The 27,460-nt window shown below is 40.0% G+C and overlaps 1 protein-coding gene across 2 annotated transcripts in view; it reads right to left on the minus strand.

Annotated features, from left to right (window-relative positions):
- Positions 1–27,460, minus strand: part of PPP3CA (protein phosphatase 3 catalytic subunit alpha) — a 326,222-nt gene that overhangs the window by 44,494 nt on the left and 254,268 nt on the right. For both annotated transcript variants that reach the window (XM_074950676.1, XM_074950675.1), the window contains exon 7: positions 3,341–3,418. In XM_074950676.1, the coding sequence (XP_074806777.1) occupies positions 3,341–3,418 (78 nt within the window). The remainder of the gene's footprint in view (positions 1–3,340; positions 3,419–27,460) is intronic.

The following is a 27,460-nucleotide window of genomic DNA, read 5'->3' on the forward strand; positions in this document are numbered from 1 at the left end:
TCTTGGGCTCCCTAAAGTCATTGGGAGTTTTGCCACTGACTTCAAGGGGATCAGGTTTTCGCCCTTCATCTACTGATGGAGGGTTCTTCTCAAAATAAATTTGCAAAGGGATTAAAAAATACTCAAAGAGATAGAATAGATAAACTAATTCAGATGTCTTGGAGCACCATGGGACACAGGCATTACTATAGTAACCTCCCCCCAACAGAGTGTTATGCTTCAAAATCAGTATTAATAAAGTATAAAGCACATTCATGAAATTACAAATTATACCATTTGACAACCATGCAAAGCAGTATCACCCAGAAATATACTTTTCTCTATGGGAAAAAAGCTTAGCTTCACAATGGAATGTCAAATCTTGTCCAGTCCATGGACTAGCATGCTAATGCGTATACATTTTCATTACTCATCCCTGCTGGCTTGTGCAGACCACAGGCATATTGTCCCAGCAGAGCAATATTTATTCAATCAGTAACGGAATGGGACACCTGCAGAATTTGGAAGCAAACCAACAAAATGGAATTTTCCCCATAGCAAGGCAGAAGTAATACCCAATACAGCACACTAGTTCTCTAATAATTTCTAATAATTGGCAATTATCCACAAAAGTAAGGAAAAGTATCACACCGATTCATTGTAATAGCTTTTCGGAATTTCAGTGTGCGTATTGTACTATGCTTTACGATAGCTTAGCTTTCTCACTCCTGCAGGCTTGTGGAGAGGTGGGGGTGGGAGCAGTCAGGGCCATGGGCTCACCCCACTCCCAGCCACCTTGGGACGAATGATGAGAGTGGGCTGTGTGTAACAGGGTGTGAGAAGGCTTCTCGTGCTATTCTCTCCCAGTATAGGTGAAATCCAAAAGGTTGCTCTGTGGTATATATTGGAAACAAATACTTTTCCTAATCAAAATGACACCATTTCCTCTTCGGTGCTGTGATTTTATCTGATAAAATATGATCATGTAGAATAGATCATTGTTGCTACCACTGTTATGTAAGTGCAACAAATCTTGTACAAAGTGTGTCAAGTAAGGTGTCTATAGAAAGGATATGATTTTCTGGTTATGATTATGCTATTTGTATGCATGTATCATTTTTGTATCTGAAGTTAGGAGTATTGGCTCTATACCTGTATTTCAAATATTTGCTTCTGGGTAGCACTCACAAGCCAGCACATTGTGAAGGAACTATTCAAGTTGAATGGCACATTAAAGAACACTTAACTCACAATGGAAGACGCCCATCTACAATTAATGGACTTTCCTGCTATGACTAAGTGAAATCATGCATGGACATGTGACTTGCCCATGTGACTCCAAACACCATCTTGTCACCTGTAATTTTCCACAGTGAGAACAATGGGTTTCCCTTCACTGGAGAGAAGCTATAAAAGGCCCTGGAAACATCGCCATGTTGTCTCTTTCCTGCTCAAACCTCTGGACTATGAACTTATACTCATAGGAGCATTCTAACCAAGGGACTGAGGACCTTCCAATGATTTGGAAGCAATCAGAGACTTAACAAGCCAGCAGTTTATTCCATCACTGCTACAAGCCTGATCCGAGAACTGTGCATTTATTGTAATCATTTGATTCCTTCAACCAATTTTAACTTTCACCTTTCTTTCTTTTTATAAAAAATCCTTTAGATTTTAGATATGAAAGGATTGCCAACAGCATGGTTATTGGGTAAGATCTGAGTTATATATTGACCTGGGTATGTGGCTGGTCCTTTGGGATCAGAAGAACCCTTTTGTTTGATGAAATTGGTTTTAAAGAACCACTCATCTTTAAGTCTAGCGTCTGGGTGTTGAATCCAGGACTGGAATGCCTAAGGAGACTGCTTTTCCGACTTCTTGTTAGCCAGTGTGGTGAAACAGAAGTTTACTTTTGTTGCTGGTTTGGTAAATCTTATGGGAGAATAACCACCAGTTTTGGAGTGTGTTGGACCTATTTCTCAGCAGTTTGTCCTGAATTTGGTATTCTCAGTTGTGACCTACAGTGACATGGTGATAGGTGCACATTGAAGTTTTAAGAAACCCATGCTGGAGTCTGAAGCTTCGGGAGGAAGTTTTGTTTCATGGTCTCTGTGTGTATATAATGTCTTCTGCAGTTTCCACGATATGCTATGCATCCAATGAAGTGAGCTGTAGCTCACGAAAGCTCATGCTCAAATAAACTGGTTAGTCTCTAAGGTGCCACAAGTACTCCTTTTCTTTTTTCTTTTTACGAATACAGACTAACATGGCTGTTACTCTGAAATCTGTCAGCCTGGACTTCCAGGCCATAGAGTGTCCCAATGTCATGACACATCTCTTTGTCCACTGTGATGTTTAGGGGTCTGTGACAGTGTAAGGTAGTAGTATTTAGTGACAGATGAGGCCACAGGGTTTTTTTCCCCTTTAGTCATGACTCAGAAGAAAGGTATATAAGGCCAGCTATGTTTGAACTGTTTTCAGGCAGGTCAGAGGAGGCGGTTTAGGGAATTAGCAGCAACAGTGAGATTTTTTTTGCCACGACTTTAATTAAAGAACATTGCCCCTAAGTCTGCAGATATTTTTGTACACATTGGGGGCTTTGTTGCAATAGCCTTTGCAGAAAACCCCGGAAGCACACAGCTGCAGAGTAAGACTGATCAGAAAGTGCCAGCACTGCTGCAGACGATTCACAATTGCAAATTTAGCTAAGGAGCTAGCCAGCAACTGCTACATATTTTTCTGTCCTCCTGGTAGAGTGACCCTTCTTCCCTTAAAGAAACATCCCCTATTTGAAGTCTCATGTTCCACTTCCTGCAATAAGATCAAATGTGTCTGTCTTGTAATTCAGCTATGGTTGCATAAAAGATCAGACACTGTAATCCTAGTGTTTGTTTTTGTACCACTAATAAAATATTGTGGTTGCTGTCACTTAAAAATAAGCTTCCAAAGTCTTGTTTCACACAGTTGTCCTTTGTCTCCTTGATATGCAGTTGATCACCTTCTACACTTCACTACTACTGGTGAAGTACAGCTGCTTTTCAACAAATTACTGTAGGAAAGCAACAATCTTACAAAACCATAATGAAATGGTCATTATGGAAAACATGTCTGAGATGTGCACATTCAGGCTTTAATCTCCTGTTAAAATAGCTTATATTTTAAAAGGCCTATAAGTGCAAAGTAACAACACTAAAAATATAAAATAAGGGGTTTTGGGGACTTTACCATTTTAATTTGGAAGACTGCTAAAATGGATTATTTTACTTGCTGATTCAGGGAAACTCTTTCCTTAAAAAAGCCAGTGGGTATGAATAATGTTTATTTATTAAGCAAGAGCCCCCCTCCCCCTCCACACACTTACCCAGCATCTTGAGCTTCGTGGGCTCTGAGTATAGATAACAAGTTATTGTGCTGGAGGAATTCACATACAGCCGGGTAACTGTTGGAGGAAAAGAAAAGCTCCTGTTATGGAATTATCAGAAGCAGTGCATTCATCTGACATTCAGAAATACTGTATTTGATCAAGCGTGATCAAACATGCATCATTCATGGAATCAACTTCTGCTCTGAAGACAGGTTTTTTCACTTTCACATTGGAAACAGCACCAGAAGCTGTACTTTTTACATAATTGGGTGGAGGCATAGCATAGAAAAGCTGCAGTTCATTACATAATAACAGCTACCTGTCAGAAAAAAAATAATTTCTTTTATACTCTGAGCTTCAAAGCGCCCAGAGGAGGATAAATGTAACACAAGGATGGGATGCAACAGAAAACTTGCCCACACAGTACAGTATATATTGGTTGGTTAGGGAGAGCATGTATGGTGGTGGTGTACAAAAGGAGATATAGAGGCAGAAGGAAGAAAGTGAACCTATACCCAAATTGAATTGTTTCTCAGTTTCATCTCACCAATAAACAAGACTTCAATTACTTCTCCTCTTGGTATCTTCAAAATTGAATTCTAAAAATGTGTTAGTCAAACATATTTCACTTGACCTCTCTACTGAGTTGGGTGTTTTCTATTGCATTGGTGAAAACACAGCCATTAAAACAAAACAATGAGTTTTACTATAATTATATTTTTCACATTTTTCACTTCCCATTGATAATGTTACCTTAGAAGATGAAAGAGGACTCAGCTCTATATTTCTTTATATATAAAATTATCAGTCCTCTGAAAACAAGTTATAGCAGCTACTTCATTTGTAGAGGCACTGAGGGTTTTATTAAAAGCACAGACACAATAGAAGTATAGACTGTACATGTTTACAAGATTTAAAAAGCTAACTTTTACCATGACATTTTTTTTAATTCAAACCCTATTACATCTAAATATAGAAGCCTTGGATACAGTCCTGTATTACGGAAGCCTGGGTCAGAACTCCACTGTGAAGGCTGAGGTTATGGCTTCACGAGACTTCGGCCAGCTCTTAGTGTGGCTGCAGATTATATCAGCAGAGCCAGTCTAGCTTATTCCACCACCCCAAAGGAAAAAAAAACCCGATTCCTGTGAAGAGCACATTTTCACTGGTATAAATGAGCCTATATCAGTCAGGGATCACACTTCTTTATGCCCTGGCTGACAGCTATGCCAGCAGATGTCTGTAGGATGGACATAGCATTTTATGTATGAAGAATACAGTGTATGCTCCTCAAACTTCCAGAACTTAACGCTTTGAATTTTAAAGGGAATTTGCAAGGACATCTGTGAATTAGTTTATGAATTAAAATGAATTTAAAATGATCCCTTTAAGGTAAGTATATAGAATTGAGATTCATTATCCTCTATACTCTTTTACAGATCAAGATAGCGCTAACATATACATTACACACTGTCCATACACAATTTCTCTTTTAAGTAAACAGTTTTGACTTTCAACAGGTTGGAATACCCTCGCCCCATTTTCTGGTCACTGGTGGCTCGTCACAGCTATCAGTCTTCTCCAGTTTCAGATGATTGTGTTCTCTATAGCTTTCACGGCAAAAAGCAAGAAACCTCCTCCAATGACATCACAGCCTCAGTATGGAAGAGTAGGAGGCCCTCTAGCAGCAAATACCCATCACCTACCCTCATCCCCAACCACACCATCAGCGAAACAAGATTATTTCCTTGGCATAGGAAATTTGAGAGTCAGAACAGGGTGGATCAGGACTAAAGAAATTGCAAATCTGACAACTTTGGCCATGTCTACAATAGGGGATTATATTGACATAGTTATGGTGCTGTAGCTATAACCCCATAGTGTAGTCACAGCCTACACAATGGAAAGGGTTTATCCATCTCTGTAGGAAAACAACTTTCCCGAGCAATTGTAGCTAGGTCAAAGGAAGCATTTTTCCTTCAATCTAGCTGCATCTACACTAGAGGTTAGTTCAGCATAGCTATGCTGCTCAGAGGTCTGGATTTTTTGAATTCCTGGGTGCTGTAGCTATGTCATCCTAAATTTTAAGTGTGGACCAGGCCTTTTACCACCCCATATAAAACCTATAAGGGACCCTGAATAGACCCTTCATTCAGGTGCAGATTACAGAATCTCTGGTTTTCTTCTCAGTCTGCTCATTTACAGTCTGGCAGTCTACTTCCCCTAACAGACTAATTTCCCACCCAGGTAAGCAAGGCGATCTTGGACTTAATTGGTTTGGCTTCATGATCTTTTCTCATAGACCTGTCAGGGCAGGCAGGCCATATATTTCTTTTGCTCTGACACACTGTTGCATATGGGCCCCACTACAACCCTATGGGCCCTGCATCCCAGCTAATGAACTAATACCGTAAGTGGGAAAACAATTTTAAAGCTACATTACTATTAACTTACTAAAAATGATACTCATTGTTATGTGTATAAAATTATGATTGAAAAAATCAATAAACCAACCAACCCCTTAATGCCAAGGGTCAGTCTGACACATACAGGCTAATATTTGTACCATACTCTGGGGCAAGAAATTTACCTGAATATTCTAAAAGTCAGAAATAGAGAAACTAAGTTGTTCAGGAGATTTGTAAAGAGAGATAAGCCTTAATTCTGCAACTTGATCCATGTGGGCAGAACCCTGTGCTCCACTGACCTCAGTGGAACTCCTTAAAGGCAGAAGAGTCAGTCCTTGCAGAGGCTGTTGCAGAATTAGGGACTTTCATTTGTATGTGATCAGCACAAACACAACAAAGGTCAGTAACAGCAGAAAGCACTGCTTAGTGGCCCAATGGAAACAACTCCAAGAGCCCTACTGTAGTTTCTGGTACTGAGTGGTCCAATGAAAACCATTTGCACATGCTGACATCCTCAATGAGCATTTCAGGCAGAGACCAATTTATTCTCAGCAAGCCATGTCTCCAAAATCAGGAGCGAGACAAATTGGCAGGGTAGTGAGAAGATGCTTGTACCAATCCTATCTTGTGCTGTACTAATTATGAGGAAAAAGAGACTACATTGCATTTAAGGGCTGTTAAGCCATAACTTGTCTCAAACACTAATTTGACACTTTAATTTTAAATACAACAAAGGTGCCAGTAACTATTGCTTACACTTTAACTGGATACGTTTTAATAATTAAAGGAGCTGGGTTAATAAAAGTACATGTTTTTCTGCTGGTGAAATTTTAACAAATAAATGATGTTCATTTCCATTTTCTAATTATAATATTTAAATCTATTCTTTCCAAATTTCTATGATTACATAAAACTGGCACCTCATAGAGATCACACTGTGCTGTCAACTTGAATTATTATAGAAAATCCAAATTATCTAAACTGTTAAACATGGCAAGCAGGTAGATATCTAGGAATCCAAATGTACAAAGAAGAGTAAGTTTAAATAAATTACTCCTCTTCCGAAGGTGCTGTTAGCACTTCATCTGAAAATTCATGGAGTGGCACTACGGGTAACATTCTCTCTCAGCTCTTCCATATAGTCCAGTTAAGTATATGCGGAGAAGTGAAGTACGAGATAAATCAGGGGCTTTAACAGCAATTTTGGAGGAACTGCCGCTTAAAGCATATGAAGCATGCTAGCCATCCTATTTTCAAACAATCAATCACAAAAGGTTCTAAGAATCTTTAAAACAAACAGATACCTTTTTGGACTGACATTTTTCACGTCTGGATGAGGAATTAGCCATTTCACAAAATTTAGTGAGAAGTGACATTTCAGAGATGCAAATGGCTCAGAATTTTGTGAGAGAGACATTTTGTGAAAAATGTCAGGTTCACTCAACTGCATTTGTAACAGTTCACAATTTTTAACAAACTGGAAATGTGTGCGTGAGATCCTTACTGTGTATTATACACTTGCTAACAGTTAAGTTCCTGTTGTTTAGGGAACAGCTTAATATTTGTGTTGAACTTGAAAAATGTAAAATACAAGGGACCAGATTCTGCCACACTTACTCACATGGATTAGTACTTCAATCTGCAAGTACTCCCACAAATTTTATAACTTTCATCTGACTACCAGGGGGAGCATCTGGTTTTGTAAATGTAAGTATTAATTAAGTACAATGCACATACTACATTTCATCTGAAAATAGTTTAGTAATGCTAAGAGTAATTCTCAAAATATATGAACTTGGGTCAGTAAAGTCACACAAACATTCTAGATGGCAATTTAAAGCCAAATCCTGCAGCTGTTATTTAGTCTAATTCCCATTCAGTCACTTGGAGATTTGCTTGAATAAGGACTAAAGTACTGGATCTTTAACTGGGTGGTACTTTGTACTTGGATTACATCCAATTAGAGAAAAAAGAAAAAAAAAAGAGCACTCAGTAAATGGAATTAAAATCTGTAACCTGGCTGTTACAGTCAAACACACTAGCTTTCACTCAAGGTGTTAAAAGTAAAATATCAGGTGTGGTTGATTAAGACCTGCAGGCCAGATTTTAAAGATATTTAGGCCTCTAGGTCCTATTGATTGGGAGTTAGGCATGTAGGTGCCATTTTCAAAAGTGCCTATCTGTAATTTTAGGTGCCTAAATACCTTTAAAAATCTGGCCCTAACCCATTATAGGTCACAGGCTTCTGTATAGAATCACAACAGACCCAATTCTGCCACCCTCATTTTTTTAGTAGTATGTTACTCCATGAACAGCCCCCCCCCCCCCCCCCCCGAATCAGATGCTAAAAAAGTTAATGTATTCCATTAGAATCCCTATATATGTGGAATACCAACTTTTTGGAACAAACAACATATAGCTGATGTGGGCTTTCCATATCCTTACTGATGAATATATTTGAATTGGAGAGATACACATGTCTGTGATAAATCTGTTTTGGTTTGGGGAGATATTAAGATTCCACCAGGCCTACTTTTGAGAGGAAAAAAGAAAGAAATATTTCTGTATTTTCACAGACTTAAATCTGGTGGCCCTTTTGGCTTTAAACATTCTAACCATGGACAGAAATTCATTCCAGGTTTTGCATCCAACAAACAATTCTACTGTCTTTACATTTCTAACAACAATACAATGGCAAACTCATTAGACTGCAGGGAATTTAATATGCTGTAATATATATTAGACTTTCATTGTCTTTTCATATTATTATTGTTCTATAAAAATATCTAGAAAACCCAATGAGGTCTGATTACCTACATAGCTCTCTTGTAATTATAACTCTACCAGAATATGTTTAGTAGTCTCAATGATGTAAACTCACCAGCTGGACAAAGCTGCCACTTGGAAGAACAAATCATATACTTTTCAATATAAAGCTCTTTACATAATTTAAATGCTCTAAAAGTGATTGACTTTGCTTTGGACTGTAAGCAAAATGTGTCATAGCTGATAACAAAATTTTCCTTTCTAAACTCCTCAATAAAAATATGTTCCAAGACACACTAGCATGAGAATGGGAGAAAGAGAAATTCAAAGGGTAGTATATGGTAATGAATACTGATTTACACAAATGTGATAGCATATGTAATATTATAGAAACATGGTTATTGGACTTTAATGACATAACATGCTTATTGACACCATCTCTTTTGCTATTAAAGCATGAAACAAAAGGGATGCATTCTAGGTTGTTGTTTTTTAAACAAGGGTCAATGAAATAAATCTTAAAATATATTAAAATGTTTATTTTGGGTACCTTGATTTTATTAAAAGACAACTAAATAAGATAAAAAAGGAGGACTGATTTAAATATTTACTCTTGCTAAGTCTTAGTTTAGTTCTAGAATCTTTTCTCTCTCCATGCTGGATACACAATTTGATCCATGCAGATAGGACTGACAAAAATAATAATACTTTGCACTTGTATAAAACCTGTCAACAGAGGATCTTGAATCCCTTCACAAAAGGTGGGTAAAGGTCATTTTAAAAATTTCAGTGTCACTTCGTCTCAATCAGTAAAATTACTGAATTTTGTAAATACATTATTTGGATTAAGGAGAGTCATATTAAGATTACATACATTCTTTTAACAGTTTTGTTTCAGTTTTCAGTACACATATTTATATTCCATGGCCTAACTTGAATTAGGAGTTTGTACTGGACACTGGACAGTGCAATTTTCACTTTTGCTCTCTTCTATGAGCTTCTCACAATGAGAACTGAACCTGCTTTTTATTCTTAGCTTAGAATCAATTTTGGGAAGTTCAGGTGAAGAACCCTCAAATCCTTCTGCACCCAATGAATACGCAAAGGAACTGGTGTGAAAAAATTGTGAGTTAAATTAGAGGCCCTCCTAAGCTTCCAACACAAATCGCACCACCACATTCAAAAAGGAACCTGACACCAACATCTTCGCTGACGGATGTCATAATAACCAAGGGATGACTGCTTTGTGCCTTCTGGTCATGCGGTCATCATTTGGAACAGCAACTACTCATATTGGAGCCCAGTGGTACAACAATCTGCTCCCACCTGAAATTCTGGTGAAATATAGCTAAAGATAGCAATATTTGGGGTCTATAAAGTACAGCATGCAACAGTACATACAGGATTGTGGAGCGAGTTTCTGGAGCATCAGTGCATCAACTGTCAAGTAATCAATAGCGATGCTTGGCAAACTTTTTCAACCAAAATATTTTGGTGGAAAAAACAGATACAGCAACACCAAAATGTTTCGTGAATTCAGATTGATTTTGCCAAATTGTTTTAGACAGAAAAAAAAAGTTAAAATGTGAAAAACAGCAAAAGGTTTCATTTTGACATCTTTCTAACTAAACATTCCTATTTTTGATTCAACAAAACTTCAACTTGAACTTTCCATTTATTTTTAAAACGGTTAAACACATAACAATATGCTAGCGATCCAAAGAAAATGCTTCATTCAACCCACAACAAAATGTTCTTCATTTTTCAATTTGCCAAAAATTTCATTTTTGGTTTGACCAGAACACTTTTTATTTATTTATGTGGAATTGCCAGCTTACTGAAAAATCTGTTATTTACCCACCTCTAGTCAATAGCTTAAATATCCAGTCTGTAGCCTGTATTTATTGCATTGTAATTTAGTCTGTAATGTGTTCTTCACTATTATTTGAATAAATAAGACCTTTTAACCTAAAAAAGAGAAGTGATTTTCAGCACATCTTTGCTTCTTAGCCCTGGTCTACACTGGGGGGTGGGGATCGATCTAAGTTACGCAACTTCAGCTATGTGAATAACGTAGCTGAAGTCGACGTACTTAGATCGACTTACCATGGTGTCTCCACCGGGGTGAGTCGACGGCTGCCGCTACCCCGTAGACTCTGCCTGCGCCTCTCGCGGCGCTCGAGTACAGGAATCAACGGGAGAGCGCTCGGGGGGTCAATTTATTGCAACTAGACTAGACGCAATAAATTGATCCCCGCCGGATCTATCGCTGCCAACCGATCCGGCGGGTGGCGAAGACATACCCTTACTGTCTTAAATGTCAGTATACAAACATACATATTTACCACTGCATGAACTGCATAAAACAACCAGTCATTCCAAGAATAAATGTTTAAAAAGGGCACTTTTATGGCATCATTATTTATCATAAAAGTGACCTTTTCATTATGGCAATTATGGACAGTAACAAATAAAAATAAGGGAGACTAACTTTACAGAATAAACTTTAAATATTTTTTAGAAAAGCTAAATAAACCCTTCACCTTAACTGCTGGAAAAACAAACCAAATAGAGTGAGCACTATTAAAAGTGAACATTAGGCCTCCATAGCAATTCCACTTTCCACAGTATTTCTCACTCTTAGTTCTCACTAACCCTTCGTGCCATAGCAGGATGAAGAACACAAATACTTAGAAAAGGTGGTGATGGGAAGGATAGGGTCAAAGAAGGGCATTGTAATCAGTTTGGTTCCAATCCTGCAATGTGATATGCTCATGGGGAACCAAACTGAAATCACTCAGCCCACGGGCCTCTACACAGATATCGGAGTCCACCCATGTGCATCACATTGCAGGAGCAGGTCATTATTGAGGGTTCTGGTAAGAGCAGAGTACTCTGCAGTAAGCTGGGGCAGGAAGCAGCTGGCTAACAGCACAGTTGGGTGAAATATTCATGCAAAATTTTTGTTGTTGTTAATTATGCAGGGGTAAAGTTCAGGGTACTTTTTCCCATAACATTGCCATAGTTTTACCAGGGTTACTCAAAATAACGTAGTCATAAAGTACACATTTTTGAGGAAGAGGCAGCAATGCTCTAGAGGACACATGACCAAGAAATCAGCACACAACTGAGAGCCTGGAACGCCAGAGTTCTCCTCCCACCTTTGACAATGACTGGCTTAAAAAAATATTTTGCAGTCATACAGCAATTAATAAACATTATTTATTTAGGCTTTACAGCATTCCCATTAAATATTATATGTAAATATAATTATCTCCTGTGGTCTAGTGCCAGGGTTCTCAAAGCTTTTCATACTATGGGCTATGAAAGAGATTGACTCAAGGGACCTCCCCTTCCATTGTGATTTTATGGACCTCTTCAGCTTCCATTTACAACGACAAAAGAGCCCATGGCAACTACAGCATTTGTTTAGAGAAAAAAAGTAATATAATGGGAAGCACTAATTTTTTTATTGTCTTTTAATTGTCTTTTGTAATTTAGCAGCTGGAAACAAAGACAAGAACCAGCACAATATGGCTAGCCATCTATCCACATAAAGCTAGTTGTTCAGGGACCACAGTTTCCAAACCTTTGGTTTGCTGGATTAAGCAAACTCTAGCAGTAATACCACTAGTATTTTAATCCTGGTTCTGGCAGTGACTTGCTACATGACCTTAGACAAGTCAATTAACCTAGCTGAGCTTCACATTTTTCATCTCTAGTATAAGGATATTTACCATTTACCTACTTCACAGGGTTGGTTGTGAGGTGAAGGTCCCTACGTTCAAAGTATTAAGGCCACTGTGATGTGAATGAGTGAACAGGATTCAGATGTGTTCAACGCCATAATTTCAAAAATTCATCATGCCCCTCCTGGTCAATATTTAATCTGATAAGGGCTTTTTGAGTTCTCTCAGGCTCACAGCAATGCATGATCAGTCTCCCATGATTTTGCGTACAGGAGACAGAGTGAAAAATCATGCTGGTGAAAACTTACTCATCGTCTCCTTTCAGGTCTCCCCAAGGGAAACACTAATACCAGTTTCCAGTTTAGTACAGAGGAGCTGATGGATCTGTCAGGAATCTTCATCTACCTTGATGATGAGCAACTTCGGAGCTGAACATTCCTCGGATCTACTGCCCAAACAGAACTGGTATGTTACCTGCTTCAGACACAACCCCTGTGCCTTTCACTCCCTTCACAGAAACAATCCTCATGTTTTGTATTTAAAAAGTTCTAAAAAGAGTACATTTATAAAGAAGCTTAAATTGCTGAAATCCAATAGGATTTGGTGAGTGGACTGCCCTATAAATGCTGACTGGCTGCCACTTGAACCAGAGGTGAGGGAATGTATTTTGTTTATGAATTAAACATTAACCCCTGAAAATTGGAGTTTATAATGGAAAATCTGACAGTTGAATATGGTCATTATCAGTGCAGTTTATAATTTCTTGCTATTTTATTTTCTTTATAGTATTTCTTTCATCCTAGTATTAAATATTGCATTAAAAAGGATGTTTTGAAAACAGTAAAAAGTAAAATAAAAAATACAATATAAAAAAACAAAATAAACATGGTGGGTCCCTCCTTCCATTCCAATGGCATTCACAGGAGTTAAAATGCTATAACTAATTCATTTAAAATATTAGCCTTTCATTAGCTGCATCTGGCTCCTCATCAGTATCCACAGGGTCAAAAACTTACAGAGTGGTGGAGCTGCTACATTGTTAAACTGCTCACAGTGCTTTCCCTCTTGAGAGAGAAGCTTGTCTCCTTGCATAGTATACATTGCTAAGGCCCAGTCCTGCACTCCTTGTGAACTCAAAACTCCCACCAAATTCAATGTCCCTCAATACTAAAGAGAAGGTTCATGTTGTGAACTGTTTTAGGACTCATTTTCTCTGCGTCTATGAGAAGTCAGTACACAGTTCCTTCTGGGGAAATACCTTTTCCTCTTTGGAGAAGTAAGTGATTAGACCTACTAGATAAGGGATCACATCACAGAAGCCACTATCTGAATTAACACTCCTGTTTGCTGTCTCAGGTCTACACAGAAGCTGTGACATGCAATCTCCAGCTCAAGAAGATATCTCTGCATTGGTTCTCATTGAGTTAAAGCACAAAAAATAGAAGTGTCGTCATCGTGGCACGAACAGCGGGAGGGGTACGTACCTATGGGTTTGGACAGGATCACACTTGGGCATCTAATCCCTCCCTCTGCAAGTATCCTCATAGCTACACTTTTAATTTTAGAGCGCTAGCTTGATCAGAGCTAGTGCAAGTACATCTACTTGAGCTGGAAATCAGATGTTCCAACTGCAGTATAGACTTATCCTTGAAACCATTCTATAACTTCCAGAGTCATCTTTTCCAGCTCACGGTTAAGGCACATTTGGGGGGCAGTATGTGGAAAAAGTCTATAATGTGCTATATGGGACTTCAGTCGCCAGTACCAAATTGGCAACAATTTTTATGTGTGTGCATGCACATGTACACACACACACCCCTTAAATGTTTAGATTTCTATTGGTTTCAGGGCTACTCATATCCTGTCTTCATGTTAACAGGGTCTTCAGTTGTAAATCGAGGAGTATAAAAGTTCAGTCCCCAACAACAGAAAGCGTAAAGGTATGTTTCCCTCCCACAAATCCTATTTCAGATTCTATATTTTTTTCTTTGTCAAGAGGAATCTTGTTTCCTAGAACATGCTGTACCACTCAGTAAGATCCCATTTGTATTCTTAAATTCAATGGAAATTTCCATAGACTTCTAAAAATCAATTTATACCAACTTCAAGAGGAATAAATTTATGCATATTCAGTGTCTACTTAGCGAAGATTTTTTTTTGTTTAGCATGCTATTATGAGCTTTACTCTCTACGGCTATTAAGGTATAATTGACTTTTTTTGTTTGACTGAAAGAGAAAATTAATTTCCCTTGAGTGTAACCTTTGTTACTGATTGCACCAATGAAAGATAAGGCTCTGTAACCTTCTCTCTTAAAAACTGTCTCATTGGCAATTCAAGAGGCCTAATTTTTCAGTACCGTAACCTTTCTTTCATTCTGTAGGATTAACTGACTGTGCAAGTTTTCCCAAGTTAAGCAATGATCTCTAAAAGGAATACTGTTAGAATCACTCTCTCTAATGCTCACAAAAGGTGAACTAGAGAGATTTTGTTATCCTCAGAAGTTCAATTTCATGTTAACAGGTAACTTTGCAATAACTCTGACCATTTTTCTTCTCTTTCTGAACATACTGCATGATATTAAATACAAGTATGTTGGAAAGCAGTTTATGTTGCAAAGTCAAGCACTCAAAAGTTAGGAAAATGCCAGACTTGAGGTTGCCATAATTTGTCCCCATGAGCATATGTATTATGATACAGTCTTTAATTACAGAATCACATATTATTTTCCACAGATTTTCTGTCATTCAATACACAGGATGTAAGGCGTACACCACAGTTAGAAATTCAATATTTCTTTTAATCCTTATCCATCAATATGTGGCTCTAGACTTTATTTACCGAAAAACATCCAAACCCTGTCGCGAATATAGAATTATTTCCTCTTGGGCTTTTCTATGGTGCTCATCACCATAATATCTGAGTGCTTCACAGACAAATTCATTTATCATCACAACACACCTGTGAGGTGAAGAGGTATTAATTATTATTACTTTACATATGGGGAACTGAAATACAGCATGATCAAAGCCAACAGTCAAAAATGCCCACTAATTTTGGGATTCCTACTTGCCTGCTATTTGCAATATCTCCAAAGGCCAGAGATGGGACACTAAATGGGGAGAGCTCTGAGTTACTACAGAGAATTCTTTCCCGGGTGTCGCACTAGTGGGTCTCACCCACATGCTCAGGGTATAACAGATCACCATATTTGGGGTTTGGAAGGAATTTCCTCCCAGGTTAGATAGGCAGAGAGCCAGTGTTGCTTTTTTGTTGTTGTCTTTCTCTGTAGCATGGGCCACCGGTCACTTACTGGTTTCAATTAGAGTAAATGGTAACTTGAAGTATCTGTAACTTGAAGTCTTTAAATCAATGTTTGAAAACTTCAGAAACTCAGCCAGAGGTTATGGGACTATTACAGGAGTGGTGGGTGAATTTCTATGACCTATGGTGTGCTGGAGGTCAGACTAAGGACAGAAGGGACCATCATAATCATCTAAAGTCTTTAAGATACCTAGTGACTAGTTTTTCAGAGTACTTGGTATTTTTATAGCACTATGTATTGTGATACAGCATGGCCAGAGAGCAGCAGGAGAGTGTTAGAAGGGAGCCTTATTCCCTGTAGAGGGAAGAAAGTTTGCTATAAATTAAAGCACCTGAAGCCAGTCACATGATATAACCCCCCTGCTTCAATCAGACAAGAGGAGGAGTTGAAACAGAGTGGATTGGTGTTGGAGCAGAGAGCAGTCTGGAGGAGTTGAAGCAGAGTGGATTGGCATTGGAGAAAAGAGCAGTTTGGAGGAGTTGAAGCAGAGTGGATTGGTGTTGGAGCAGAGAGCAGTTTGGAGGGAAGCAGAGGACAGTTCAGAGAAGTGCTGCAGTGGGCTAAGACGACCAAGACCCCAGGTAAAGGACACCCGGTTTGTGCAGAGGGAGGGCAGGAAGCCCCCAAAGCTGAAGGGCAGGAGAGGGAAGTAGCCCAGGGGAAGGAACCGCTAGTTCTAGTGGTTTGCCGCTATCCCTAGGGCCCCTGGGCTGGGACCCGGAGTAGAAAGCGGGCCCGGGTCCCTCCCTCTCCACTCCCCTCCTCTAGAACACGAGTGGGGCAGTTAATACCCCAGTTCAGGGGCAAGAAACGGTGCCCTGAAACCCCTTCCCCCCAAGAAGAGAAAGCGCGAGACCCATCATAGTAGTGCCGGCAATTTGCCACAGTATACTCAACTCACAGTTCCCACTGATGTCACTTGCAGTTGTGAGTGTTTAACACTTCTGGAAATCAAGCCACAGATGTTTCATCTTGGGTTCTCAGAAAATGAAGAACGTACAGTCAGTGGCCACTTGTGAAAATTTTTGTTAAAGCAACTTCCCCATTGCCCAGCATTACCTACTATACTCTATGGCAGAGACAGGGAGAGAATCCAATTTTCCAGAGTGACATTCAACCATCTAATCCACAAGACCATTCCTTCTCTTCCTGCAGTTCCCCGCCTCATTTACTACACACCTTACACTTTCTGCCACAAAAGAGGCAGGGCTCGCTCAGACAACAGCTTCATTCACTACACAACCTTAATTCAGTCTCTGACCATCACCCATCTTCTAATGAACGAGGCAGACTCCTATGAAAAAGACAGTCTTTAATTATATGATCACACACTAACATAACGCATGTGCAACCTTCATTTTTAGCATTTCCTAACTTCTCAGTGCTTCACTTTGCAACCTTAATATTCTTTTAACCTAGGTTATTTTTTTAAATATAATTTCTGACATTTTTAAAACTACAATGTGAAGAAACAAATTCTAACACCCTATGTGGGTCACCAATAGACCTGGAAACTTTAGATCCACAGCACAGAAAAAAAAGATCGGTTTTGAAAAACACTGCTGGTAAAAAAAATTCTGTGCTTGGTAAACATTTTCTGTGAAAATTTTTCACTTTCCCACCAGAAAACCGAACTTTTCTTAAAATTTTCTGCGAACATGTTTTTTTGGGGTTGAAAAATGGCTTTTCATCCAAAATAATTTGCTGAAAAAAATTTAGAATGCCTCTACAAATTTCAATTTAAAAAAAAAATTTTCCACAAGCTAAATCCCAGAGTTTTTACTCAGGTACAACTCCTCATCCAACAACAATGTATTCCCTACCCCGTCCCCTGGAAAGAATGTAGCACCCGGTCCTATAAATCTCTTAACATTTCTACTCTTTCCTCCATCCAGGAATAAAATGAAGGACAATGTGGATGAGGGGAACAAGAAGGCAGGAAATAATTTTAATAAAATAAAGTCTATGGGAAGGCAGTACCCCCTTCCTTTGCTACTGCAGTCTGGTACATATTACTCCATTTCAGAAATGCTTTTTCTCTTTACCCTGCCTTGCAGAGTCCAATCTGAAATTCAATCAGCCAAATATAAAACCCAGTTGGTCAAGAGAAAAGCCAGCAAGCATGGTCAAGCATTCTGACTGCATCTCATATGTCATGCAGAATCAGAGAAGAGTTCTGTTTCCCTGGTGGGTCAGAACAGGCTAGTGTCATGTTAGAAAGGATTTACTCTTCTTGAAATACATGACTATGATTTTCCTTTCTTTAAAACCTGTGTTAGGTTAAATCCTTTTATACAATTTATCTTAGTAGAAGTTAGATTTTGGATTACTATGGTCATCAACTTTATTTGTGCAACTGTGACAGGGAAGCACGGTTTACGTTAACAAAGAAGGAAACAATCTTCTCATTAACTGCACTTCGTTTCACCAATGTTTGGGAAAGCCTAACAAATTCTGCAATAAATGCATGTTTCACATGTCTGCCATCTGGCTTTCCTAACTTGCCTATTGGAAGGATCAGCCATCCTAAAAGAAGAAATACAATTTAGTAGCAGACAGAGAGAAGACCAGAATCTATGCATGATAAATGCTTTGATTTAAAATATTGTGATATTTAAGCTGTTCAGATAATATTCATTATCATTTAATATCGTTTAAATATAAACTATTGTAAAAGGATATTGGACTTACAAATGTTTCTGTTCATTCAAACATATGTACTATGGGGATGGGCATCTTCTGGCCAGGGACCATCTTCTGTTCTATGTTTTTGCCTAGCACAATGGGTCCTCAGTCCTGGTTCAAGCCTTTAGATACCACCAAAATACATAACAGTAGCAGCTCCTATGTCAGACTCTTTCAGACTCTCCCACCCAGCATATGGGTTTTAATCATACATTCTTATGCCCTTGTAATATCCAGAGACTGTCATGGCTTACGGGAACCGCTGGCAACCAGGCATAATTTAGAGCAGATTTCAACCAGGCCCAAACTGAAGGCCCCAGCTGGCTCTAAAACCAGGGGAGTGAAAAGGTGGAGTAAAGCTATCTTCCCCCCTGCATCCTTGTCATGTGCCAGGCATAACTTAACCAGCCAAGAGAATCTGGCTCCCAGATACTGAAAGGTATTAATTATATCAGGATTGTGATATGTTAGCACTTAGGAGTTACAGGGGGCACAGAGGAGGAGATGACAATCAACCAAGGCAGCCTTTTAAAATGGATTTATCTGGAAGTTACACAAGCTGTTGTCATAGTAGAACAACCACAGAAGTTATTAATGACCTCCTTAGCTCGGCCATCTGGCAGGTATTTACCCAGCTATGTTTACCTTGAAAGACAACTCAGGTAGCTTAGTGTCATGGTAACAACTTCAGCTAGATAGTTTACATTAAAATACTCAAACTGATTTGCTCAAATCTCTCTGGAATATTTCAGAATTCTCTGACTGATTTTTAAACTTAAAGTTCCTTGCAGCATATGAATGAGAAAGCAATTTTTAAATTAATGACCAGTACAAAAGAGCAGCTATACTCACGTTAATAGAGAGAACTATACACATATTAATGGCCTCTATGCATTACTGGAGTACAAATATTAAACAGTAATAATTACCAAACAATTAGGAGGTAGAGGTCAATGAACACTGGGGCAGGGGGAGAAGAGAAGGAAATCCCTGAGCATTTGTTCAAATTCTAAATGACTTCTGTTGGCCCAGGCCCAGACCCCCTTTGTGCACTCTTCCACAATCATTAAGTAAACGAGTCTTACCTGGCAAGACTCACATAAAGTGAATTTTAAACTTGCACGCATATATACTTGCAATAAGAAACACTTGATATATTTTACATGGGATGGGACACTGCTTATTAAACACTATAGTGCAACAGAGCTCCCAGTACTCTCTGCCAGACCGCTGGCACAAAGGCAATTAAACAAGCTGGGCAAGGATTCAGTGGCAATTTTCACAGCTAAGACCACGCGCACTCTCAGTGGCTTTGTATGAATGTGATGAGAGAAAAAAAATCCTTTAAATTCTATTCCCATCCAGTAAACGATACTGGAATGCAATGCCAGTGTGGACCAGAATGAGAAATGTTTGAATTGTTCTAAAAATTCCCTAATCCTACTTATCTGCTGCATCTCTTGGTACCACTTCCTTCGAGATGCAAAAGTCAAGTGGCATCTTCAAGACAATTTAACTACGGGTCACTCTCAAGAAACAGGAACAACAACATATTTTCCTAGAGAATCACAGTATCATAGAACTGGAAGGGACATCGAGAGGTCATCTAATCCAGTCCCTGTACTCATGGCAGGACTAAGTATTATCTAGACCATCCCTGACAGGTGTTTGTCCAACCTGCTCTTAAAAATCCCCAATGACGGAGATTCCACAACCTCCCTAGGCCATTTATTCCAGTGCTTAACCACCCTGACAGGAAGTTTTTCCAAATGTCCACCCTGAACCACCCTCACTGCAATTTAAGTCCAGTGCTTCTTGTCCTATCCTCAGAGGTTAAGGAGAACGATTTTTCTCCCTCCTCCTGTATGAACATTTTATGTACTTGAAAGCTGTTATCTCCCCTCTCAGTCTTCTCTTCTCCAGACTAAACAAACCCATTTTTTTCAATCTTCCCTCACAGGTCACGTTTTCTAGACCTTTAATCATTTTTGTTGGTCTTCTCTGGACTTTCTCCAATTTGTCCACATCTTTCCTGAAATATGGCACTCAAAACTGGACACAATACAGTAACTCCTCACTTAACATTGTAGTTATGTTCCTGAAAAATGCGACTAAGCGAAACGATGTTAAGTGAATGCAATTTCCCCTTAAGAATGAATGTAAATAGGGGGTTAGGGTCTAGGGAAATTTTTTTTTGCCATACAGTACAGTACTATAGTTGGGAGGTGCCCCTGCCTTACCCCACACAGGCACAGCCCACTGGCACTGGAGACAATGAGGCAGGCAAGGAGGCTGAAGGTGCTGTAGGCTAGGAGAAGCACATTGTACAGCAGCACCAGCAGCTTCCCCTACTCTGCAAGCACCAGGGCGGGGGGCTCAACACTCTCCCCACCCATCCACCTCTTCCCCCAAGCCCCCACCCTTAACCTGCCTCTTCTTCCCCCACTCCCCCTTTACTCCGCAAGCCGCATCCTCACTCCTCTGCCCTCCCTCCCCTGCCTCCTGCCCACGGCAATCAGCTGGCTTGCGGCATTCAGGAAGGAGGGGGGAGGAGCAAGGACATGGCACACAGGCTCCCCCTCCCTCCCCTTCCTCTTGAATGCTGCAAGACAGCTGATTGCCGTGGGCAGGAGGCAGGGGAGGGCAGGGGGAGGCTGCGTGCCATGTCAGGGGGCAGGAGGCAGGGAGGGAGGGAGGAGCGAGGATGCAGTGCGCAGCCTCCTCCCTCCCTCCCCTGCCTCCTTTCCATGGCTATCAGCTGGTTTGCGGCATTCGGGAGGCAGGAAGGAAGGGGGAGCCTGCCCAGGGAAGGGAGGGGGAGCTCTGTCCTCGCTCCTCCCTCCTATGCCACAACCTAGCTGATTGCCGTGGGCAGGGGGCGAGGGGAGGAGTGGGAGGGCGCTGATTTGCAGAGTCTGCCAGTGGGCGGGAGGCGCTGGAGGGGGGGCGTAGGGGCACTGATGGGGGGCTGCCAGCTGTGGACAAAGCAAAGCAGGCAGCCAAACGACTTATAGTGAAACACTGCACAACTTTAAAGGGAGCATGTTCTGTAATTGAGCAGGGACGTAAGATTGAAACAACATTAAGCAAGAGGACGTTAAGTGGGGAGTTACTGTACTCCAGTTGAGACCTTATCAGTGCAGAGTAGAGCAGAAGAATTACTTCTTGTGGCTTGCTTACAACACTCCTGCTAATACATCCTAGAATGATGTTTGCTTCTTTTGCAACAGTGTTACACTATTCACCCATATTTAGATTGTGGTCTACTATGACTCCCAATACTCTGCAGTACTCCTTCCTAGGCAATCATTTCCCATTTTGTATGTATACAACTGATTGTACCTTCCTAAATGGAGTACTTTGACTTTGTCCTTATTGAATTTCATCCTGTTTACATGAGATCATTTCTCTGGTTTGTCCAGATCATTTTGAACTTTAATCCTATCCTCCAGAGCACATGCAATCCCTCCCAGCTTGGTATCGTCTTCAAACTTTATAAGTGTACTCTCTATGCCATTATCTAAAACACCGATGAAGTTATTGAACAGAACTGGACCCACAATTGATCCCTGCGGGACCCTACTCAATATGCCCTTCCAGGTTGACTGTGCACCACTGATAACTATTTCTGGGAATGGTTTTCCAACCAGTTATGCACCCACCATATAGTACCTCCATCTAGGTTGTATTTTCCTAGTTTGTTTATGAGAAGGTTATGCGAGAGAGTACCAAAAGCTTTACTAAAGTCAAGATATACCACATCTACCACTTCCCCCCATCCACAAGGCTTGTTACCCTCTCAAAGAAAGCTAGTAGGTTCGTTTGATATGATTTGTTCTTGACAAATCCATGCTGAGTGTTACTTATCATCTTATTATCTTCTAGGTGTTTGCAAATTGATTGCTTAATTATTTGCTCCATTATCTTTCCAGGTACTGAAGTTAAGAACAATCAAGACCAATCAGTTTATTTCCCTTTTTTATAGATTGGCACTATATTCACTCTTCTTCAGTCCTCTGGAATCTCCCACATCTTCCCATGACTTTTTGAGGATAATTGCTAATGGCACAGAGATCGCCTCAGTCAGCTCCTTGAGTATTCTAGGATGCATTTCATCAGGACTAGAAGACATCTAACTTATCTAACAACGCTTCCTCAGCTCTCGTCCCCTAATGCCCCTACTCTACTTGCGCTACATTGATGACATCTTCATCATCTGGACCCATGGAAAAGAAGCTCTTGAGGAATTCCACCATGATTTCAACAATTTCCATCCCACCATCAACCTCAGCCTGGACCAGTCCACACAAGAGAGCCACTTCCTGGACACTACGGTGCTAATAAGCGATGGTCACATAAACACCACCCTATACCGGAAACCTACTGACTGCTATTCTTACCTACATGCCTCCAGCTTTCATCCAGAACACACCACACGATCCATTGTCTACAGCCAAGCTCTAAGATACAACCGCATTTGCTCCAACCCCTCAGACAGAGACAAACACCGACAAGATCTCTATCAAGCATTCTTACAACTACAATACCCACCTGCTGAAGTGAAGAAACAGACTGACAGAGCCAGAAAAGTACCCAGAAGTCACCTACTACAGGACAGGCCCAACAAAGAAAATAACGGAACGCCACTAGCCATCACGTTCAACCCCCAACTGAAACCTCTCCAACGCATCATCAAGGATCTACAACCTATCCTGAAGGACGACCCATCACTCTCACAGATCTTGGGAGACAGGCCTACAGACAGCCCCCCAACCAGAAGCAAATACTCACCAGCAACCACACACCACACAACAGAACCACTAACCCAGGAACTTATCCTTCCAACAAAGCCCATTGCCAACTGTGTCCACATATCTATTCAGGGGACACCATCATAGGGCCTAATCACATCAGCCACACTATCAGAGGCCCGTTCACCTGCACATTGTGATATATGCCATCATGTGCCAGCAATGCCCCTCTGCCATGTACATTGGCCAAACTGGACAGTCTCTACGTAAAAGAATAAATGGACACAAATCAGACGTCAAGAATTATAACACTCAAAAACCAGTTGGAGAACGCTTCAATTTCTCTGGTCACTCGATTACAGACCTAAAAGTGGCAATAGTTCAACAAAAAAACTTTAAAAACAGACTCCAACGAGAGACTGCTGAATTGGAATTAATTTGCAAACTGGATACAATTAACTTAGGCTTGAATAGAGACTGGGAGTGGATGTGTCATTACACAAAATAAAACTATTTCCCCATATTTATCCCCTACCCCCACACTGTTTCTCAGACGTTCTTGTCAACTGCTGGAAATGGCCCACCTTGATTATCACTACAAAAGGTCCCCCCCGACCCGCTCTCCTGCTGGTAATAGCTCACTTTAAGTGATCACTCTGGTTACAGTGTGTATGGTAACACCCATTGTTTCATATTCTCTATGTATATAAATCTCCCCACTGTATTTTCCACTGAATGCATCCGATGAAGAAAGCTGTAGCTCACGAAAGCTTATGCTCAAATAAATTTGTTAGTCTCTAAGACAACTCCTCCTTTTCTTTTGGCGAATACAGACTAACACGGCTGCTACTCTGAAACCTAACTTATCTAAGTAATTTTTAACTTGTTCTTTCCCTGTTTTAGCCTTTGATCCTACCTCATTTTCACTGGCATTCACTATGCTCGACGTTCAATAGCTACTAACCTTTTGGGTGAAAATTGAAACAAAAAAAGTCATTTAGCACTTCTGCCATTTCCACATTTTCTGTTATTATTCCGGGAATGATAACAGAAGCAAGTCTTCTCCTCTTCCTTCTAATGTATTTATAGAATGTTTTCTTGTTACCCTTTATGTCTCTAGTAATTTAATTTCGTTTTGTGCCTTGGCCTTTCTAATTTTGTCCCTACATATTTGAGTTATTTGTTTGTAATTTCTCCTATTTTCCACTTTTCGTAAGGCTCTTTTTTGAGTTTCAGACCATTGAAAATCTCCTGGGTAAGCCAGGGAGGTCTCTTTCCATATTTCAAATCTTTCCTACGCAGAAGCATGTGAATAGATAAGCTCTCCCAGAGTTGCACTTGAGAGTGGTATTGTAATTATGCATGAGATAGGAAATGTGATGGACCATCAACAGAACTGACTATACATACACGTAAAAAAACAAAACAAAAACAAAACACAAAAAAACCAACCAACCAAAGTAATATTTTGCTAAATAAACATGAAATTGTTCTTCTCCCACAGGGACAATTGAGGTATATGTTTCCAAACAGCATCAATTTATCAATATTAATGTCGGATTGCATTATGTAAATTTTGTCACTGACTGAGAGGTACGGAAAAGATATACAAACATAGAATACCAGGCTTTCATATAAACTAGGAACTCTAATATTGACGCAAAGGCCAGATTCTGTCATTTTTACTTCGTACTATTCACAGAGTGAGGTACTATCAGTGTGAGTAAGGGTGGTGAAATCTGGCCATGACTTATTAATTTTTAAAAATAATACTTGAATAAATTTTAGTCTGCACAGATAACACCTCATTAAATCAGTACTTTGATTTCTCTTGAGCTGACATTAGCTAACTTGACAAGGACTGAAGAAGACATATATGCTGAAAGTTTAGAAGGCACAGAAGAAAATAAATCACATTAGTAGCTGTTTTTTGGAGAAGGAAGAAGAGATTGTTAAAAGATGTAAAATGCAACATATTTAACATTCAAGGGCTTTCTGTATTTGTGGCTACAATGTCACAGTAGCTACTTTCCATTCATGTATCCACAGTTTCTAAAAACCATACATTAACCAACATACGAAAATCTGTTGGATGCAAAATATTTATTAAACGTCCCCTTTACAGAGGGAGCTGCAGGTGCTCAGCAACTCTGAAAAAAGTCAACTCAATTTTGCCTATTTCCACATAAGTGGATTTAAGTCCTGAGTTACAGATACCGTCGTTTGACAATGTTGGCTGGAGTGATTTTAAGATCTCTTACACTTGAGATTTTCTAAAGGAAAACGTTGAGCAGTTTTAAATTTAGTGGGCCATAACAATCTGTCCACTTAATAAATGTGGAAAGAAAGATTATTAGGCTACTGTAAATTTATCTCTTTCAACTTTTTCATGCTCATTGAAATCATTTCCTAAGATGACTAAAGGCTTGATAAGTGCACAGCGTTTGGCTGAATATAGTAGATTTACTCGGCTACAAAGCTACATTAATTGCTAAGGTCACCTATCTCATGTTATTTCACTGTGGGAAATAATCTTAAATCACAGAAAGGTCAACTGAAATTGCCATTATAACAAATATGTCTAAATAAATGTGAATTTCTTACAATATTATTTCCTATCATCAATGAACATTTCTTAATAACCTAGAAGAAATTATTGGGCTCACACATGTCTTTGAATTCTTCTTGACCTTTATTGTTCAATTTCCATCCCTGGCCTTTGCAGCCAAAGTGGAACTTTTGTATAAACTAGATTTACAATGAGGAATCCAGAAAACTAGTCCTGTTAAAAACTGATACTGAGCACTAGAACACAGTCACATTCTTCAAACACACAAAGAGGTTTAGAAAGGGACCTAGAAGGATATGCCTACACTGTGGCTCACAGCGAGCTTCCCAACTCAGGTAGACAAACTCATACTAGCTCGACTAAAAATAGCAGTGTGACCGTTGTGGCGTGGGCAGCAACTCGGTCTCAAGCCCACCTGACCCTGGGCTTTGAGCTCTAGCAGCTAGCTCAAATCTTTGCTGAAGCTGCAACATTCACACTATATTTTTAGCATGCTAACTTGAGTCGAGACAGCATGAGTCTGTCTACCCGGGCTGGGAGGCTCGCTCCCAGCTGCACCATAGACATAACTGAAGGGTACAGACTTCTGAAATATGAACCTGTGAGTCTTGAGGTAGTGACTACAGAATCTAAAACCATGTTTTTCTAACTGTGAAGTTGGTGTTTTGGAGAGATTCTCACTTCTTCTTGGAGAGCTGCAACAAAACGCAGGTAAAATTTGACACAGCCCATAACTTTCATAAGGAATTTACTGCCACAGGTTATCACCGGGCTTAGTAAACATCAAAAAAGAATTAAATGCTTGTGACAAAGTTACAGGAATGGCAACTACCATTACACTAGCTTGGATACAGATGACACCTGCTTGTGTTGGGAAGAAGTTTCCTTTCCACTGTATAGTACTGCACAATTAGGCACGGTGAAATTAGTAATTTTCACCACCGCTTAGAACATTTAGCATTGTTGGTGCCAGGATATCAGAGTAGCCAGAGCCTAGGTGTGTTCTTCTACAACAACTTGTATGTTCCTAACAAGGCTGGGGGATGGAAATGTTCAGCATGAAGTAGGCTGAGTCCGAAGAAGAAATTCATAACCAACAAAGAAAATTAAAGAATTGCTCTTATAACATGTTGAAAGTTATCTTCCCAATTGGTACTATTTTTCTTTCTTCAAACAATAGGAGTAAGACCTTACTGAAATTTTTAAAAATATATATCAATATTGTGACAAAGTTCCTCCTCTACTTTGGTGGGTCTTGTGCTTATTGGCGGATTTGCTCGCCTTGGAGCTTCACAGCAGCCCTCAGTTTGGCTGTTTTCGTGAACCCACGGTCTGGTCAACTTCTCCTGTGTCTGACCAGGAGTTGGGAAGTTTGGGGGGAACCCGGGCCCACCCTCTACTCCGGGTTCCAGCCCAGGGCCCTGTGGAATGCAGCGGTCTAGAGTGCTTCCTAGAACAGCTGTACGACAGCTACAAATCCCTGGGCTACTTCCCCATGGCCTCCTCCCAACACCTTCTTTATCCTCACCATAGGACCTTCCTCCTGGTGTCTGATAATGCTTGTACTCCTCAGTCTTCCAACAGTATGTGTTCTCACTCTCAGCTCCTAGCGCCTCTTGCTCCCGGCTCCTTACACGCACACCACAAACTGAAGTGAGCTCCTTTTTTAAACCCAGGTGCCCTGATTAGCCTGCCTTAATTGATTCTAGCAGCTTTTTGATTAGAACACCTGCAGCCAATCAGCCTGTCTGTCTTAATTGTCTCCAGAAGATTCCTGATTGTTCTGGAACCTTCCCTGTTACCTTACCCAGGGAAAAAGGACCCACTTAACCTGGGGATAATATATCTGCCTTCTATTACTCTCCTGTAGCCATCTGGCCCAACCTTGTCACAATATCTACATCTTATCCTAGGGGAGAAATTTTA

This window comes from Natator depressus, chromosome 4, assembly GCF_965152275.1.
Source record: "Natator depressus isolate rNatDep1 chromosome 4, rNatDep2.hap1, whole genome shotgun sequence".
Classification (NCBI taxonomy): Eukaryota; Metazoa; Chordata; order Testudines; family Cheloniidae; genus Natator; species Natator depressus.